Source organism: Macaca thibetana, chromosome 7, assembly GCF_024542745.1.
Source record: "Macaca thibetana thibetana isolate TM-01 chromosome 7, ASM2454274v1, whole genome shotgun sequence".
Lineage (NCBI taxonomy): Eukaryota > Metazoa > Chordata > Mammalia > Primates > Cercopithecidae > Macaca > Macaca thibetana.
In genome coordinates, this window is record NC_065584.1 from 52,010,275 (window position 1) to 52,027,671 (window position 17,397).

The 17,397-nt window shown below is 43.4% G+C and overlaps 2 protein-coding genes across 12 annotated transcripts in view; one reads left to right on the forward strand and one right to left on the reverse strand.

Annotated features, from left to right (window-relative positions):
• The window catches only part of ATG14 (autophagy related 14), a 457,705-nt gene that overhangs the window by 101,106 nt on the left and 339,202 nt on the right, over positions 1-17,397 (forward strand). The window lies entirely within an intron of this gene.
• KTN1 (kinectin 1) overlaps positions 1-17,397 on the reverse strand; it is a 160,787-nt gene that overhangs the window by 13,517 nt on the left and 129,873 nt on the right. For all 11 annotated transcript variants that reach the window (XM_050798211.1, XM_050798224.1, XM_050798216.1 and 8 more), the window contains one exon: positions 810-888. In XM_050798211.1, coding sequence (XP_050654168.1) covers positions 810-888 — 79 coding nt within the window. The remainder of the gene's footprint in view (positions 1-809; positions 889-17,397) is intronic.

Below are 17,397 nucleotides of genomic sequence, written 5' to 3' on the forward strand. Positions count from 1 at the left end.
AATTTACAACTACATTCATTGAATTAATAACGATCAGCTGGGACTCGCAAAGGCCTAATACCCAGGGCTCCCTTCTGGGGCTGCTGGCCTGACATTTAAATATTTATTGATGATAATTGGATGACAGATAGGGATGGGCTCAGACAGAAATAAATTCAATCTGCTTGCACAGGCACAAACCATGTCATAGCCATGATTCCTCCTCAGGCCACATAGATACAGTACCAAGAGAAATGAAGGTGAAGAGGCCTCTGATAAGATGTGAAAACTAAAACAACGATTCTTGTGATTATTTGCATGGTTGAAAAACAACTTCTTAAGACTAATTTTTGTTTTTGTTTTTGTTTTTTTATGTGTGTTTTTGTTTGCTTGCTTGTTTTACCAAATTGTCAATAAAAACATGAGAATTTAGAATTCAAGACTTTGCTTTCCTGGATTCTGGGTTTTCCTTCCTATTCCAAAAAAATATTTGAAATAGGCACCAAGTATTCAATCTGTGTACAGATCATTAAGATTTTGTGTTTGAGATCAGCCAGGTTATGCTGCAGTAACTAAGAACCCCCAAATCTCAATAAATGAAAACCACAAAGGTTTATTTCATGTTCCACACCACAGGTCCCTCTCAAGCTGGCAGGGCATTCTGCCCAGCACAGTCACTTAAGGACGCAGGCTGGTGGAGCAGCCAATCACCACTTCCCAGGGGGAAAAGGAGAGTTCTGGAGAATCTTGCATCAGCAAGGAAATGGTCTGGCCTGGAAGTAAACCACACTAACAATGACCACAGAGGACCTGCTTAAGATTGCTCTGACCTTAGGTCCTTTCTCTGCTTCTCACTAGCCATGTGGCTTGAACATGTCACTGCAACTCTTGGAGGCTCAGATTCCTTATCTGAAAAATGAGAATAATACAAGTTAGTCCTCAAATTGCCCTAAAGAATACATGAGATAGTAAATATATAGAACCACATACTAGAGGCTCAATAAATGACAGCATTTGGGATTTTTTTTTTTTTTTTTTTACCATGTTAAAAGAAAAGACTTCCATGGAACCCAGTAGGCTCACAAGGATGTGTGCTTTTGCTCACTTGCACCACATTATACACAAAATTGTTGAAAGTATATAATAAACCACAATACATACACGTCTCAAGGCTCTCACTGCCACAAACTGTGGTTTCTGATAGTTTGATTGTTTACATGGGAAAAGGTGACCTGAAAGTGACTGAAGAATTCACACAGAGTTGTTCCATAATCAAGAAGGTATAACACCCAACTTTGTGTCTCCTGACTTCCACGGTAATCTACCATCTCATTGCTATGCCCTTCCTTTCGTGCATGTAGGATAGAAGGAAGAACAGTATACCATGCCCCAGGACAGCATCTTTCATAGCAAGCTTTTAGACAAGAATCAGGTAAGTTCAAAGGTTATTGTCATTATTTATATGTAATGATCACTCTTCACAACTGTATTTTCCATGATAACTAAGAAAAATTAAAGCGATCAAAAAATGATTACAATTATAATCATGGCTAATATTTACTGAGAATTTACCCTGTGCCACTTCTTATTTTATGAACTTTTTAGGATTATCTCATTTAATCCTCACACTAACCCTAAGAGGTGGGTAACATTATTATCCCATTTCACAGGTGAGAGAACTGAGACACCCTGAGGTGAAGTGTCTTGCCCAAGGTGTCCTGTACAGTAAGTGGCAGAGTTAGAATTCAAGCTCAGGCTTGAATTGTATGTTGGAGCCCATGTTCTTAGACTCCTCAGGATGGCTCTAATGTACAGTAATTATTTTGAAATCTCACTTACCAGAAAAAGGAAATGACGGCTAATACAATTGCTCTATAGGTTAAAGGACTGTGCTAAGAACCAGAGGTTCATTCATATTGTTGTATTCTCATCCACGATTACACTCACCACCTCCCTAGCACCAGATAATTAAACAGCAGGAAAGTTCTGAGCAGGTAAAGAAAGAGCAGAAGGATAGGGTAAGATTGGAATGTAGAGAATATGATCAACTGATATTTACTGAATGGGTGAATGGGAAATTCATCATCACTAATTGAAGAAAACTCAAACCATTAGTAGTCAACTGCATTCCTTTTATAAATGAAATTCATTATTTCAACTCTGTCAGCCCTTTGACACAAGCTATGCATGGCATATTCTGCATATTGAACCTCATTGTACCACTGCTTTTTTTTTTTTTTTTTTTTAAATAAACCAAGAAAGATGGTTTATGGAACAGAGTGTTTTAAGGAAGTGTCATAGGGTGGGGAAAGAGAAGGAATTCCTGCCCATCTCCAGGGAGAGAAAAAGTCCCCATGGATGGAGTAGGAGGGCTCCATCAGGCCTGAGAGGTACTTTTGCAATGTTATGGAACCAATAAATTAGAAAGGTAATTTAGTACCTATTATTTTAATTCTCACCTAAAGGAAATTTTAAAATTTCAAACCTGTGAATTTCAGGTAGGACCAAGTCATTTGCACCTCTCCAAGATGTCACAGCTTATGCTCTGTCAAACAAAACAAATCTCTCTCCAGATAAAGACAACAGCATTAAATGTAAGTCTCTGTGTGTTTTAAAATGAATAACCAATTAGCAATTATTCAGTCATGAACAAACAGAACTTACTCTGTTCCTCTTCCTGAGTTCTCAGAAATACTTAGAATTTAATGGGATGTAATTTATGAGATGAAGCCCATTTCTTCTTTCACATGACAGAGTGGACTGCAACAAACAATGTCTGTGATCACAGAGAATGATCACTATTGCTGATTGCAGGCTGCAGAGGTAACAGCAGCTGGCCGGGGTAGGTTAATATCACATACAGGGCCTTGTCAGTCAACAGCCTTCAGAGCACACACCTCCACCAGCTGTTCTTGCTTCTTAAGCTGTGCTTGTTGAGAAAGACTCAGCCCAAGCACAAGTAGTGAATGGTTCACGGTACCTGCCCACAATGAGGATAGGAAACATGGGTGCTAAGAACCTGTGGGGGAGGCAGAGGTCAATCGAAACTCATAATCGAACAGTTATGTAACAGTCACCAAATCATCAACTTGTTATCAATGACCTTCAAGTCAACTGGAATAGATGAGCTTCACTGAACCAACATACGATCAAGGAAACCCAGAGGGGAACGCTTTGGCTTTTTGACTGTCAAGAAACCTTGATTCAAAAATGATGGAAGAATCTCTCCTGTTTGGCCCCTAAGCAGACTTGTGGCTCCCAAAAAGCCTTCCTCACATCTTCACGTTTTTCTGGGCTAGGTCATGGTGGAAACGACCTGGAAATGTAGACACCCAGCACCCACCACCATACACATATCTGTGTGCCTGTTCCAGGACCTAAGTTGTTCCTTCCCTCTAGGCAGGAACTATATTTAACTGTCAAATGGCTCTGCATAGAGGCCATAGCTCACCTGTGCCATAGACATACAAGCATGCTTTTGTCAAACCAGCAACATATATAGTCTTTAGCAGTATCATGATCTTGTCAAGAAATACCAAGACATATCAGCTCACACTTTCCACCAGCATAGTTTCTCCCTGTTCTACAGAGTCACAGCTCACAGAGCGGCGCATGGATGGCTGCCAAGGGAGGGAGATGGAAAGAAGCCCAAAAGGGTGGGGCATCTATCCCACTCCACAGCCAGGACTGCTGCGCAATCTGTCTAATACATCATTTGAGGAGGAGTTTCATTCTTTAAAATATTTGGAAATCATTGTTCTAGGAGGTCTCCAGATTGTTAGAAAAGTAAGATTTGAATTTAGTGTGCCTCAGCACAGAGAAGCAACTTTGTCTATAGAAATGTCCTGGCCGGGCACGGTGGCTCACATCTGTAATCCCAGCACTTTGGGAGGCCGAGGCGGGTGGATCACCTGAGGTCAAGAGTTTGAGACCAGCCTGACCAACATGGTGAAACCCCATCTCTACTGAAAATACAAAAATTAGCCAGGCAGGGTGGCATGTGCCTGTAGTTCCAGCTACCCCTCGGGGAGGCTGAGACAGGAGAATAGCTTGAACCCAGGAGGCAGAGGTTGTAGCAAGCTGACTTGCTCCACTGCACTCCAGCCTGGGTGACAGAGCAAGACTCTGTCGAAAGAAAGAAAAAGAAAGAAGAGAAAGAGAGAAGAAAGAAAGAGAGAAAGAAAGAAATGTCCTGAGTTTCCAGAGTAAGGTATTTTTCTTACTCGACACTGAATATTAATTCAACACTCCAGGAAGAACCAGCAACTCTGGGTGCCTCAACAGCCTGACAGGGCCCGTACTCTGTTAACCAAAAAAAAAAAAACAAAGTCATTAGGGGAAGGAGAAGAGAGATGAGCAAAACAAGAAGTAGAAAAAATGGTAGAAATACACCACCAAGGAAATGCTATCCTGTTACCTTGCTCCACAGGAATTTACTCAACTGTCTCCGTAGGAATGGTCTGGCCCAGCTATTAAAAGGTTCACACAGACCAAAGAAAAGTTGGGAGACAAAATTAGCTGAGTAGAGGCCATGTCTGCTTTTGGAAGGGCTATGGTGACCTGTCAACTCACCGTCCTGCTGAATCTACCGAGAGAGAGAGAAACTAGACCCCGGGCTGAGTAGTCTAAAGTGAATTCTATATGCAGCTCTCAACAAAAGAGCACTCAGACACCCTGGCACCAAAGATATGAACAAGAAAATGCTGAGAACATATTTCTGTTTATCCGTCTGTGATCCCAAAAGAACTCATTTAGTAAAAGGTTTTGGACTCCAAATGCATCAGTCTGTTTCCTTCCTGATGGTCCCTGCTACATATGTGGCCGCTTGGACATCTGAAAGGAAATGGGCCTGTGCTATTCTGATGTTCATCCAGTAAACAACAAATTGGCACTTAAAATGGGGAAGCAGGACGCTCTTCCTAGAAGAATTCAGACTCCAGGAACTAAGGGGGTCATGTTGATCCTAGAAGCAGACCCTGTGTGAGGATCCTTCTGTCCATGGGGCCCCCAAATCTATTCTGCTCCTGGGAACCAGACAAGGTAGGGAGTCTCACAAGCCAGAATGGGGAATGGGATTGGAGTTGATGGTGAGTGGAGAAAGAAATCCCAGGCTTGGGCAACGGGGGCTCAGAACTCTCTGTCTGCTTCCAGCTCCTGGACCAGAGCAGCCCTTCCATGTGAAAACTAATGCTTCAACTTCACATACCCGGAAGTGCCTCCTGCCTGCCTTTACCCAAGTCTTCCACCTTTCATCACACCTAAACCTTTTGTACCACCGTGCTCCTTTCACAGTGGGGCCTGGAGAGCCACTGCTTCTGAGGCCATAGTCCCAAAATACCATACACCCAAATGGGACTTCTTTGAAGACCCCCGGAGAATAAATTTCAGTGACTTTTCCTCTAAACAGGGACTCCAGGGGAAGCTCCATTTTCAGTTTGTGGGGCATCGTTTCCACGATGTGCCTCTGCGCCTCACTGCGGTCTGCCTGAAGATTGTGAAGTGGAAAAGGACAGAGCAGTATGGGTTTTGCACGGAGTGATGTAGGTTCTGCCAGGTTGCTTTCTCTGATCCTCAAAGACCTTTTTCCATCTTACCTCCCATCTGGCCCAGCCTAGGGCACTCTGAAGTCATGGACTGATCCTTTTTCTCCCACACATAAAGCCATTTCTTTCATATTGATATTACCAAAGCAGCCTCTCATAATTTGGCTTGGAATGGAGGTTCAACCGCTTTGCTATGGGGAGGCTTTTCTCTAGTATTTTTACTGTAATAGCTACAGAACCACTTAGGAACATTTCACAAACCCTAGAAATTTAAATTGGGTTTTCAGAGATCCATTAGCTCATGAAATCTCAGGTTGTGTCACTGTTGTGTGAGAACCCATAGAAACGGGTATGGAAAACAAGCCTCCAGCAACCACATGGTTCCTCAGTTCCTCGCAGTGACTTCTCTATAGCCAGGGAGCAACAGATGTGACTAGCTAAAGTGACTGGCAAAAGGAGGGGGCGTTGTCATAGGAAACCAGGACATCTCACTTGCAGCATTTTTTTAATTCAGTGGGGAAAAATGTTCCAGTTCTTATTTTTCTGTTTGTCGACAAGATGCTCAGCTATCTGGAATTCATCTGTGAAGAGTCCCACAGGAATTTGGCAGTGATGTCAGAGCAAGGGAACTCATTCTAAGTGATTAAAATGGAAAGTTGTGGCCACAGCTTTCTCATACCAGCAATTCATAACAGATTTTCAGTCCTCTGTGGCTGAACCACCACTTAACTTTTTAGGAAGGAAAGATACAAGGCTCAGCCAGAGGAATTTGGATCATCTCAGTACAGTCGTGTGTGAAGGCAGAGGGCACACCTACCAGGGCAGAGACAAAAGAGAAGAGATGGGGCCATCAAGGCAGGACCAGGTCAGCAGCAAGGAAATGAACAGTTCATCCCAATCAAACTTACCATAGAGAGACTGAATGTACCTCTGTCCCAAAAGAACCCATTGAGCAGTCTTTGGCTTCAAATGCATCAGTCTATTTTCATCTTGGTTGTCCCTGAAACATACACGGCCACTTGGACATCTGGAGGGAGTGGGTCTGTGCTGTTCTCATGTTCCTCTGGTAAACAACAAACTGGTGCTTAAAATATAATCGCGTAACGTCAAGCATTTGAGGTTGAGAGATCAGACCCCTAAGCAAAGTATATACCTCTCACATCAGAGCCACAGGGCTCTGCTTCTTGGACAGCCTAATCCATGAACCAAAGTCATCTTTCCTTAAAACTAAATGGGACAGGACAGTAATCTAGAGGAAAACTTCAGAAGAAATTTCGCTTTTTACTCTAAAGCCCATGTTAGAGCACTCTCAGCCTGAATTCCTTGAAAGCATGTCCTGAGACGAGGATTAAGGGCTAATGCTTTAGGAAGTACAGTGCCAGGGCAGTGCACCTGAGGAAAAAGGAAAGCAAGTCAGGGAAGGATGGAGCGTAAATGCTGCCCACTGCTCCTCAACAAGTTTCAAGAGATGCATTCAATTCCCAACGTGTGTATCTTCTTGGCCACACAGGACATCACTGGCCAAGCTATATAGAGAAAACATGTCCATCAAAGAGAAGAATGGACAGGGAATTTATTCACCTAACTTCATTCTCATTGGTAGAATGTGACCCACAGTCACACTTTGAATTTCGGAGTTATATCAAAAGACCTATTGCCCCCGGGGAGCCAGATGGCACACCTTGTGGCATGATGCTCATTCACATCCAGCAGTGCCGCAGGGAGGAGGCAGAAAGACTCTGGGCCTCAGCCCCACATCAGAGCCTTGCCAGAGCCAGTGTCACTGCAGCAGCTGAGGTGGAGCAAGCCCTGAGTCTGGAACGCAGGTGAGGCCAAGAGAATGAGGGCACCTGAGATGGGTCAGATGAAATGACATGATACTTAATTAAAGGAAATGGTTTCGGCTGGGCACAGTGGCTGACGCCTGTAATCCCAGCACTTTGGGAGGCTAAGGTGGGCCAATCACTTGAGGCCAGGAGTTTGAGACCAGCCTGGCCAACATGGAGAAGCCCCATCTCTACTAAAAATACAAAAATTAGCTGGGTGTGGTGGTGCACGCTTGTAATCCCAGCTACTCAGGAGGTTGAGGCAGGATAATCGCTTGAACCTGGGAGGCAGAGGTTGCAGTGAGCTGAGATCGTGCCACTGCACTGTAGTCTGGGTGACAGAGTGAGACTCTGTCTCAAAAAAAAAAAAAAAAAAAAAAATTTATCCTCATGCCTAGTTTTCAACATAGCTGTCCTCACTTCTGAATTCATCACTGGAATAGGCAAAAGCCTGAAAAGAAGCAAGGTCTCCCTGCCCCTCTGCCTCTAAGTGACCTTCTGGAATGGCAACTCCCATTGCCTCGTTGCACCTGCTCCCTGAGACAAGCTTTCTGTTCTCCGACTACAGACACAGTAGTGACTGGGTAAAATCAGGGTTGGCCCATTGGGCCAGTGGGGCACCCCAATCTAGATTTTGGTTTGATGACGAAGACAGAAAGAGCTATGCATCCCTTTTCCATATGCTGAGGCAGTATATATAGCACAGATTGAGAGTTTGAGGTTGGGCTTTGGAGTCAGACAGAGTAATGTTGTAACTCGGTCCACCACTTACCAGTTATGTAACCTTCCTCTCTGTTTCTTCATATGTAAAATAGGCATTAAACTAGTACCTCCTCACAGAGCTCTTGTGAGAATAAAATGAGACAATCCCGGTAAAGTGCCTAAACAGTGCCTGCTACCTAGAAGGCAGAAAATCTTAGCTATCATTATTAATAGAAATTCTCTTTCCCATTATTATACTTCAATCTTTGTCCTAGCTGCCAAACAGTTGGGAGGTAAAGCGCAGTTGCATTTGCCCTCATCGTTCACAAATTCATTTATTCTCCTGATTTCCTGTACAGTTGTATTTGCATTATCGTGTGTTTCCTTTTATCTTGTTTCCCATCATGCTTTCCTCCAGCCCCATGTCATTCCCATTTTTCTGGATAAAGGAATTGGCTGCTAATCTGTGCCCTGAACCCACACTCCTTGTAGGGTAGGTGCCTGATGAGCAGGCCCCCCACCACAGGGCCAGATTCCTGGAGGGCTGGGAGCTGACCCTTGCTTTGTGTGTGTCTAAAGAGGGCTGCACCTCCATTAAAAGGCAAGCACGGCCAGGCAGGATCCAGCTGTCACTGCCTGCAGCGCTGGGATCAGCGGAGGACTGAGGAGGAGGAGAGGGAATAAGAGTCTTTAACAACAGATAAACCACTCATCAGACAGCCAAAACTGCCAAAGGCCAGCTCCCCACCTCATTGCTGTCCTAAGCCATTTAGTAACAGACAACACTGTTCTGGAGATGAAGGAGGCACCCTGCCCTACTCTCTCCTCCCCAAAACGGTGCATTCTGGTTCCTGGATCTGTGAGTCTTTCATGTAATGGACAGTTTATTAGTTGAGATTTAAAACTCAAAGCCACAGGATACAGATTGAATTGCAGTCTCCCCAAGGCTCCTAAAGCTACAGACTCCCGAGTAACCGCCTTGTATTTCCAAAGGTCATACTTGCCTGTGTGATTCCCTTACAACTACCAAACGGCGCCCACAGCTGGCAGCCACCCAGTGCAGCCTTGCGTACTGTAAAGAGAGACTGTATAACTGCCAGTGAGAGGGGATAGGGAAGAGGAGGGGAGCTCGCATCTGCAAATGATGCCTCTTACCATGCTCCATGCTCATCGCAGCTCTGCATCCCTGCCTGCCAGAAAAGTAAGGTAGGCTTTGCATGGCTGAAAGAAAATGTGCAGCAGGTACCCCTGCCATCTAGGGTAGAAGAGAGCCTCCTACTTCTTAGGCGCTGAGGATAAGCTTCTCCTGCGGGCACCCTCACGTTCCTGTGCCCCCAGGGCCTTTACAGCCATTCCCATCATCTTGGTTCATCTTTTGCTACTATAACAGAATACTACAGACTGGGCAAATTATAATGAACAGAAATTTATTTGGCTCATGGTTCTAGAGGCTGGAAAGTCCAAGACCAAAGGGATGGCATCTAGTGAGGCCTTCTTGCTGGGTCACAACATGGAGGAAGATATCATATGGCAAGAGAGACAAAAGAGAGGGCCACACCTGCTTTTATAGCAAACCGACTCCCACAATAACAACATTCATCCATTAAAGGTAGCACCTGTCAACACTGTTGTGTTGGGGATTAAGTTGCCAACACATGAACTCTGGGGGACACATTCAGACCACAGCACCCATCTTCTCACAGCTCAGGCCACTGGGTGCAGACTGAGGATGAGTAACGAGGCCTGAAAAGGGGGAGGAGCCATCACAAGCCTCCAGTAGCCCTCTTTATCTCTCAGGAATCCCAGGTGAACCAGGAGAACTGGGCTCAAATAGTCAGTCTTACAGTCCTGAGAAATCGTGTAATCCAAACCAAAATAAGCCAAGAAAACTCAGACACTGTCTGCCATGGGTAACACCAGAATAGTGCCTTCTCGTTCATTTAGGCTCCAGCTAAACCTATGCTTGAATAAGCATAGCCATTCAAATTTCACAGCCTCTGACTGTCAAAGTAGAATATTAATTTTATATAAATCAGAAATGTTATTATTATTTAATTTTAAATAATAGCAAATTTAGTTACATAAAAAATATTTAAATAAAAGTATTTAACTGTATATAAATCAGAAATTAATTTTAATTTCTGAATGTGAGTCCCCATTTTGCTGATGGTAGTGAATTTCATCTTGCCAAGTTTAAATAAAAGTCCATGCACACTGTGTCTTCTTCATCCCCACTGTGGTCCTCTCCTAGCTCCATCCTGCCCTTTCAGGAGGCAATAAGGACCTTTGGGTACTCTCTTTGCATTAAATGGGGTATCAGGATTCTATGAGGCTAACTTCAGAGCCCTCTGGCTGTTGCCCAGTCATGTGTGACTTCTCCACCTCTGCGGGGCCAGGCTGCCTGTGAAGAGCTCTAAGAAGTATGTGGTCTCCTTGGGCTGTACCATGGGCAGGAAAGTGCAGGTTACTATGCTCAAGGATCACCCAGACCTGTCTGGATCTCTCTCATCATCCCCCCAACCAGGGGCTTGGCTCTGACAGTGTGATCCTTTCTTTAAAACACTCCTGACATCAAGTTCCATTTATCTCCTCCCCGAACTCAAAAAGCAAAACCAAGGAAATGCCTCCAAAGCCATGAAAAAGATTTGTATTTGGCAAGAAAGTCTGTCCTTACATAATTATTCATTCTTTTTAATTCTATTGTTTATGAAATCAACCTTATCCTCCTTCAGGCATTTTGACTGCTGGAACTCAGATAATAATAAATAAAAGTAATAATTTTTTTGAAACAATAGCTTTTCTCTTCTTGGCAAGGAACTGCCAGCTTCACTGCCCATGGTCTAGTTCAAGGAGCTACAGAATCCAGATGACCCTTTTATGGAGCCTCCCTGGTTCCAGGCTCCTGCCCTGGATACAGAGCTGGAAAGAGCAAAGAAAGGAAATTCTATGCTTTTCAAATAAGTCAACCATCAGGGTCCAAAGGAAGTAAAAATAGCTCAAGCCAGTATCATGCAAGCCCTTGTTCAACAAAAACAGAAGTGGCTCTGGCCATGAAAGGCTTTGTCTATACCACAATTGTCCCAAAGGGAAACACCAGTTAATAATGGTACCCTTCAAACGGCCATTTCTTGGTTACGTTCCCTTATTTTTGTGTTAGTTCCCTCTAACAGAAAAGTAAAGGAAAGAAAATTGAGAGAGAAGATTAGAGAAGGAGTGAGTAAGGACCAGCCCATAAGATATAGAGATTTTTTAAAACAACACAGAGATTATTTGAGACACATGTGCATAAATAATGAATATTAAATTTAATTTTAACTGTTTCTTTATTAACCAGATTACATTTACAACATTGATGTAATACTATTGTAGTCTACATTTAAATTTTCTTACTTGTGCTAATAATATTCTTTAGAGTCCAATTTTCCTCCAGTATCCAAAATCCAATCATCGATTACACATTGCAGTTAGTTGAATGTCTTGTTAGTTTCTTTTAATCTGGAATAGTTCCCAGACTTTTTGTCTTTTATGACACTGACTATTTGAAGAATCCAGGCCAGTTGTTTTGCAGAATGTCCTTCAATTTGGGTTTATTTGGTTGTTTCTTCTTGATTAGATTCAAATTCAACATTTTTGGCAGGAATTCTATGCAGGTGGTGTTGTGTCCTCATATGTCACACCAAAGGCCATAATGATGATTTGTCTATTATTGATGTTAAGTTTGATCACTTAGTTATAGCGGTGTCTGCCAAATTTCTCCACCATAAAAGTTCCCTTTTCCCTTTGTAATTAGTAAGTAATCTATGTGACGATACTTTGAGACTGTGAACATCCTCTTCCCCAACAACGGCTCAGCCAATGGTTTTAGAAACCACTAATAATTCTTGCCTGAATTACTATGTAATAATTAAAATAATATAAAAATTAATAAAAATAATTGTAATAATATTACAATGAAAATTATTTCAATCACCATGGTGGTTGAAAATGGTGCTTTTGTAATTCTATCATTCATTTTTATTAATTGGCATTCTTCTATAAAGAAAGGCTTTCCCTTCTACCCTCCCCTTTTATTTAGTATAAATATAGATGGATATTTATAGCAATGAGCTATTTATAGCAATGAGTTATTACTCATAACTGTTATTACTAATTTTGATTCTCAGGTTGTCCGAAATTTGTCCAGGGGAGCCCCTTGAAGCAAATCCTTTGTCATTTTGACACACCTTCAGTTTTAAACACCTTATGGTGATATTTAAGATGAAAGAAAGAAATCAAGGTTGAAATGCTGAAGAAGGAAGAAGAGCCATGAAGGACAAGACAAGAGAGGGATAGTTCTGATGACAATGAAACTTTTTTTAACTAAAACAGAGCTCTTGTCTTCAGTCAGAGCTCTCTGTTGTCCACCACTGGGACTTCAATATATTCAGGAGCCACAGGGACAGGCCTGACAACAGGAAACATGCATGGAAAGTCTGGGAAGAACTCAAGATTCTTCACCTGATGGGCTTTAAAATATTAAGGCATGCCTAGCAAATAGTCTATTTTCAGAGGGCGGAAGGAAGGTAGGACTCATCCTAAGGAAAGAGGGAGTTGAGCACAATGTATTTGTCCTCGGTTGTTAAAGGAGAATAGACGTTATTTAAAATGAAAGTATGGGCAGTACTACAGGAATCCACCTCCAGCCAGGCCTGTAGGTGAGAGAGAGGTAACTGAGAGGAATAGGAACTCTAGCTTATGGAGGTTCAAGCAACACCGCTTTGGGACCCTTCTTGCAGAAGGCAACACACAGGGGAGAGAGCTGCACTTCCCTTTGGCAACAGAGCTTGTTATGGAATGAATGTTTGTGTCCCTAAAATTCATACACTGAAATCCTAATCCCCTATGTGATGGTATTAGGAGGTGGGGCCTTTGGGTGGTTAATAGGTCATGTGGGTGGATTGAATGGGATTAACGCCTTTATAAAAGGGATCCAGAGAGTTATCCCTCTCGTTCTCACTCTCACTCTTGCTCTCTTCCTCCCGTGGGAAGATCCAAAGAGAAGTGAGCAGCCTGCAACCCAGGAGAGGGCCTGGCCTTGCCAGAACCTGGCCATGCTGCACTCTGACCTCAGACTTCTAGACCCCCGAGCTGTGAGAAATACACTTCTGTTGTTTATAAACCATATCTAGTCTATGATAATCAGTCATAGCCGCCCTAATGAGCTCAGACACAACCCCTAATAGCTTTGGTTTCCAGGGAAGCCACAGCAGAATCTACCTTGGCTGGCAGATCACTTGCACCTGGTGGAACAGTGCAGACACTCCCAGAGAGGGCTTCTTTATGAGAGCCTTGGGACTGACCCACAGAAATATTCGAAATGGAAAAGAAGGTGGACTATTTAGATAACTCTACGTGAAGAGCCTAGGCCGATTAATTTAGGCTACAAAATAAATAGTCCTTTACCTGGGAAGTAGACATGGAAGTTATAATTATCCCTGAAACAAAGGCTCAGTGGGGTCCTCCTGTGTCTCAAGGCCAACTAGCTAGTAAGTAGTATTCACAGGACCTGAACTCCTAGTCCAACATCCTCTCCACCTAGCAGGAAGGAAATGAAGGCAGATGTGGAATTCTAGAAGGATGGAAAGAGAAGTCAACATCACCATAGTAAGAAAAGTGTGGATGAGAACGATGCACAAAGAGTCAGAATGGTCTTCATACAACAGCCAAGAAGGTCACCTCAGGAACCCCCAGACTGAGGAAGAGATTCTGTGGCAGCCAAAGGTACCCCAGGGCAGCACCATGAAGGGACAGGAGAGATCGAGAACATGCTTTACTGGCTCTGCCTCAGGTGACCAACAAACACGGTCCATAGTAAAATGGAATGGGGAGAATAAAGGAAAAACTGCACCTCAACGAGAGCAGAAGTGATCACAGGCAGAATCACAGTGGGGAAAGAAGGCAAGAAGCAAGAACAATGAAACAAAAGTCGATGTCAGGACTTTGTTGGGCAATACCCCCTATTCGTAAGTATTTGTGATAGATGAAGGTGCCTTCAGGGAAACACTTCAACAAAATCAGACTTTGATGGGAATGGCTGCCAGTCCCTAATACAAACCTGTGCTTATTTATTTTAAATCTCTGAGCATCACTTACAAGAAAAATACACTTTCCTTCCAAAACTAAGTTTGCTTATATGCATTGTCTATTGCCTCCCCCTAGTGCTTGGATATGTGAAATGCCATAAGAATCCATTGGCAGAGTTGGAGGAATTAAGTGACCCTGATGATGGTGATGACAATGATGACAATGATGATGATGATGCCTCTTTACACTTGAACAGTATTGCACGCTCCTCAAAATGCTTTCACACAGGCAATCTCATGTATCTGGATAACTACTCTGTAAAATAGGCAATATGGATTCCACCTCCACATCATCTCACACTGACATTGCTTTGGAGCCTATTAATCAAAATCGGAGAAAGAAAACAACCTAGGGATTTGGAGTTAGACCTACATTTGAAGCCTGGTGCCACCACGCACCCCTTTGTGATTTCGAGCCACTGGCTTAACCACGAGCCTCCATTTCCATATGCGTAAAATGGGGTTGAGACGGCATATATCATAGAGACACAATAACCACTAAATGAATCATTCAGTACTGGCTTGAGCGCGGTGCCTGGTGTGAGGTAAGACCTTTTAAAAGATCATGGTTGTTGTTGTTGCTGCTGCTGCTGCTGCTTTAAATGGCGTCCGTTAGAAGTGTCCTTTCACTTCCTTAGGATCACTTTTATGATTTCTCAGCCTGCTGGGAGACAATTCTTCCTTGTATCTAACTGAAAAACATGTACTTTAACTACTTAAATCTACTTTCAGCCAGATGCAGGAGCTTGTGCCTATAATCCCAGTGCTTTGGGAGGCTGAGGCAGGAGGATTGCTTAAGGCCAGGAGTTCAAGTCTGCAGTGAACCATGATCACACCGCTGCACTCCAGCCTGGGTGACAGAGCAAGATCCTGTCTCAGAATTAAAAAAAAAAAAAAAAAAAAAAAAATCTACTTTCTCTTTCTCAATTCTCCTCATTTTCCAGTTATTTTTCCCTCCTTGGCCTGGCTTATGACCTGTCTTAGGGTTCATTTCTGAAGCAGAAGAACCTTGGCATGACAAGAAGTGCAAAACTGCAGGATGTCCTTTCTGGATGCTCCTTCAGATCCTGTAAAGTCTGCCTGTCCACCCTAGGAACCCTGAGAGCCAAGTGCAACCAGAAGAGCACATTAGACCAGGCATTGCTCAGAACAATTCTCTTCCTCAAAGACTATCCCCTGGTGGTTAAAGAGGAACTAGTGGTCATAAGAAAGTGTGGAAAATCAGATAGGGAGCTTTTTAAGACTCTAAATCTGGTTTATTATCAGTGAGCAAGCTTATGAAGCACACATGCACCCGAGCGCGCGCGCACACACACAGAGGTTCAGCGATTATGGGTTTATGAGATCTGCTTGGGGATAGCGAAAAGTAATTCCTGAAGTCAGCTACCAAAAATAGCTCCAGCACCTGGGCTTAGCAGATGTCAGTATGAAGAGCAAACAGCTTATTCTTGAGCAAACACCTTTGACACAACCACAAGTCATCGAGGCAGCCCTCATCGCAGGTGCTGGCCTGTCTCCACTTCATGGAGGAGTCAAGAGTCTGCCACGTCCCGTGAGGCCTTGTGAAATAACAAGCAGGAGAGAAAGTAAAATGACATCCAGGAACTACAGAAACTTCTTTATCCTGATGCTTCCTTCCTACTGCTGAAGAAAACACCATCCTTGCCCCCTCCAAGTGACAGAAATCTATCATTCTTTTTCCTGCATACTAGGAAGGTCTTTCTCAAAAGTTATGCCCTGGGATGTGAGCTACCAGCCCACACAATCAAGCCCGTGCATGCCTCTCCGCAATGAGCTTGGAGAACTCATACTCCAGTCCCTAAAGTGCACACAGCAGACTCCATCCAAGTCTCAGTTTCTTCAAAGCTTCCACCCTTCCCTGTGAGCCCACACCAAGGGTGGACAAACTGTAACAAACCAGGGACTTGCCATGCTGACCCCACCTCAGGAAACCGGGACAATTGGGAACCAGAGGCCTAATTCACGGTGCTTAGCATCATATTTGCACCACCATATTTGTGTTTAACAATGTCTGATTGAAGGATTCTATTCATGCACATTGAAAAAAACCCTAAGATGTCTCCAAGTCTTAGGTGTTGGTGGGTGAGGGGTATAAGACCAAGAAAATATAGCTGTTGCTCTGGGAGATGAACATTCATTGAGTACCGTCTACATGCCAGGCAGTGTAAGATGCTTGACCCACGTTTATCCACTAGTCCTCACAATGATCTATGAGAAGGTGTTAGAATCCTTGCTGGACAGATACAAAGATTGGGGCTGTAAAAGTTTAGGTCCGTTACTGATGACTACACAGCTTGAGGACCAGAAAAAGAATTTGGAACAAAAGGCTATCTACTTAAAGGTGGTTTGATTACAATGCTGACATCCTAAGAAGCAGCAAATGTTACTGTGAGTGGGAACTGTCACCTGAAAAGATGGCTCACCTGGCTGGGACAAGCTTGGCTAAGGCAGCATTTAATAGGCAAGCTGTGCACCTCCTCAGTCCAGTCTGGACACCCAAATCTTGACTGCAGTTGTCAGTTGAGGGCTACCTTATTCAAGAACTGAAGAGCGTTCTTTAACTTTATGAAGCCAGCACAAAGAACCAGGTAAGAATGACCACATTCACTCTAGGGAATGAGGTTGAGAGCACAGAGGTTCCAGTGTCACATTACCTGGGTGACGCCTTGATTAAGCCACTTAGGAGCTGTACGATCTTGGGCAAGTCAATGAATCCCTTTGGGTCTCAGTTTTCTCATCTGTACAATGGGATAATAATGGAATCTACTTCATTTAGTGGAAGGTTTAATGAGATGATATCCTGAAAGTGCTTAGCATAGCAGCTAAAACATTGCAATTATTCAATTCATGCTCACCACTGTTATTACTATGTTACTATCATTACAGTTATCAATCATAATTATATACAATAAAAGATAAATAATCCATACTGGGATAGACTCATATTAATTTCCAAATTCTCCTTGTTGGAATTGAACAGCTTTAGCCAGATATGGTTAAAGGAAATGTCTTTCTTTTCTTTGGTTTTGCATTTTCTGCAGATTCTGTTCCAAGCAACATGTGCCCTCTCCCCATCTATCTTCATGCCAGGACGAGGAGCAAGGCAGAGCTTCCAGACTGGTCATCAGACACCAGCGTGGTCAACAGAGCATTCACAGGGGCTGTGATGGAAGTCTGGTGGTAGTAGTTCTAGGGCCTAAGGAA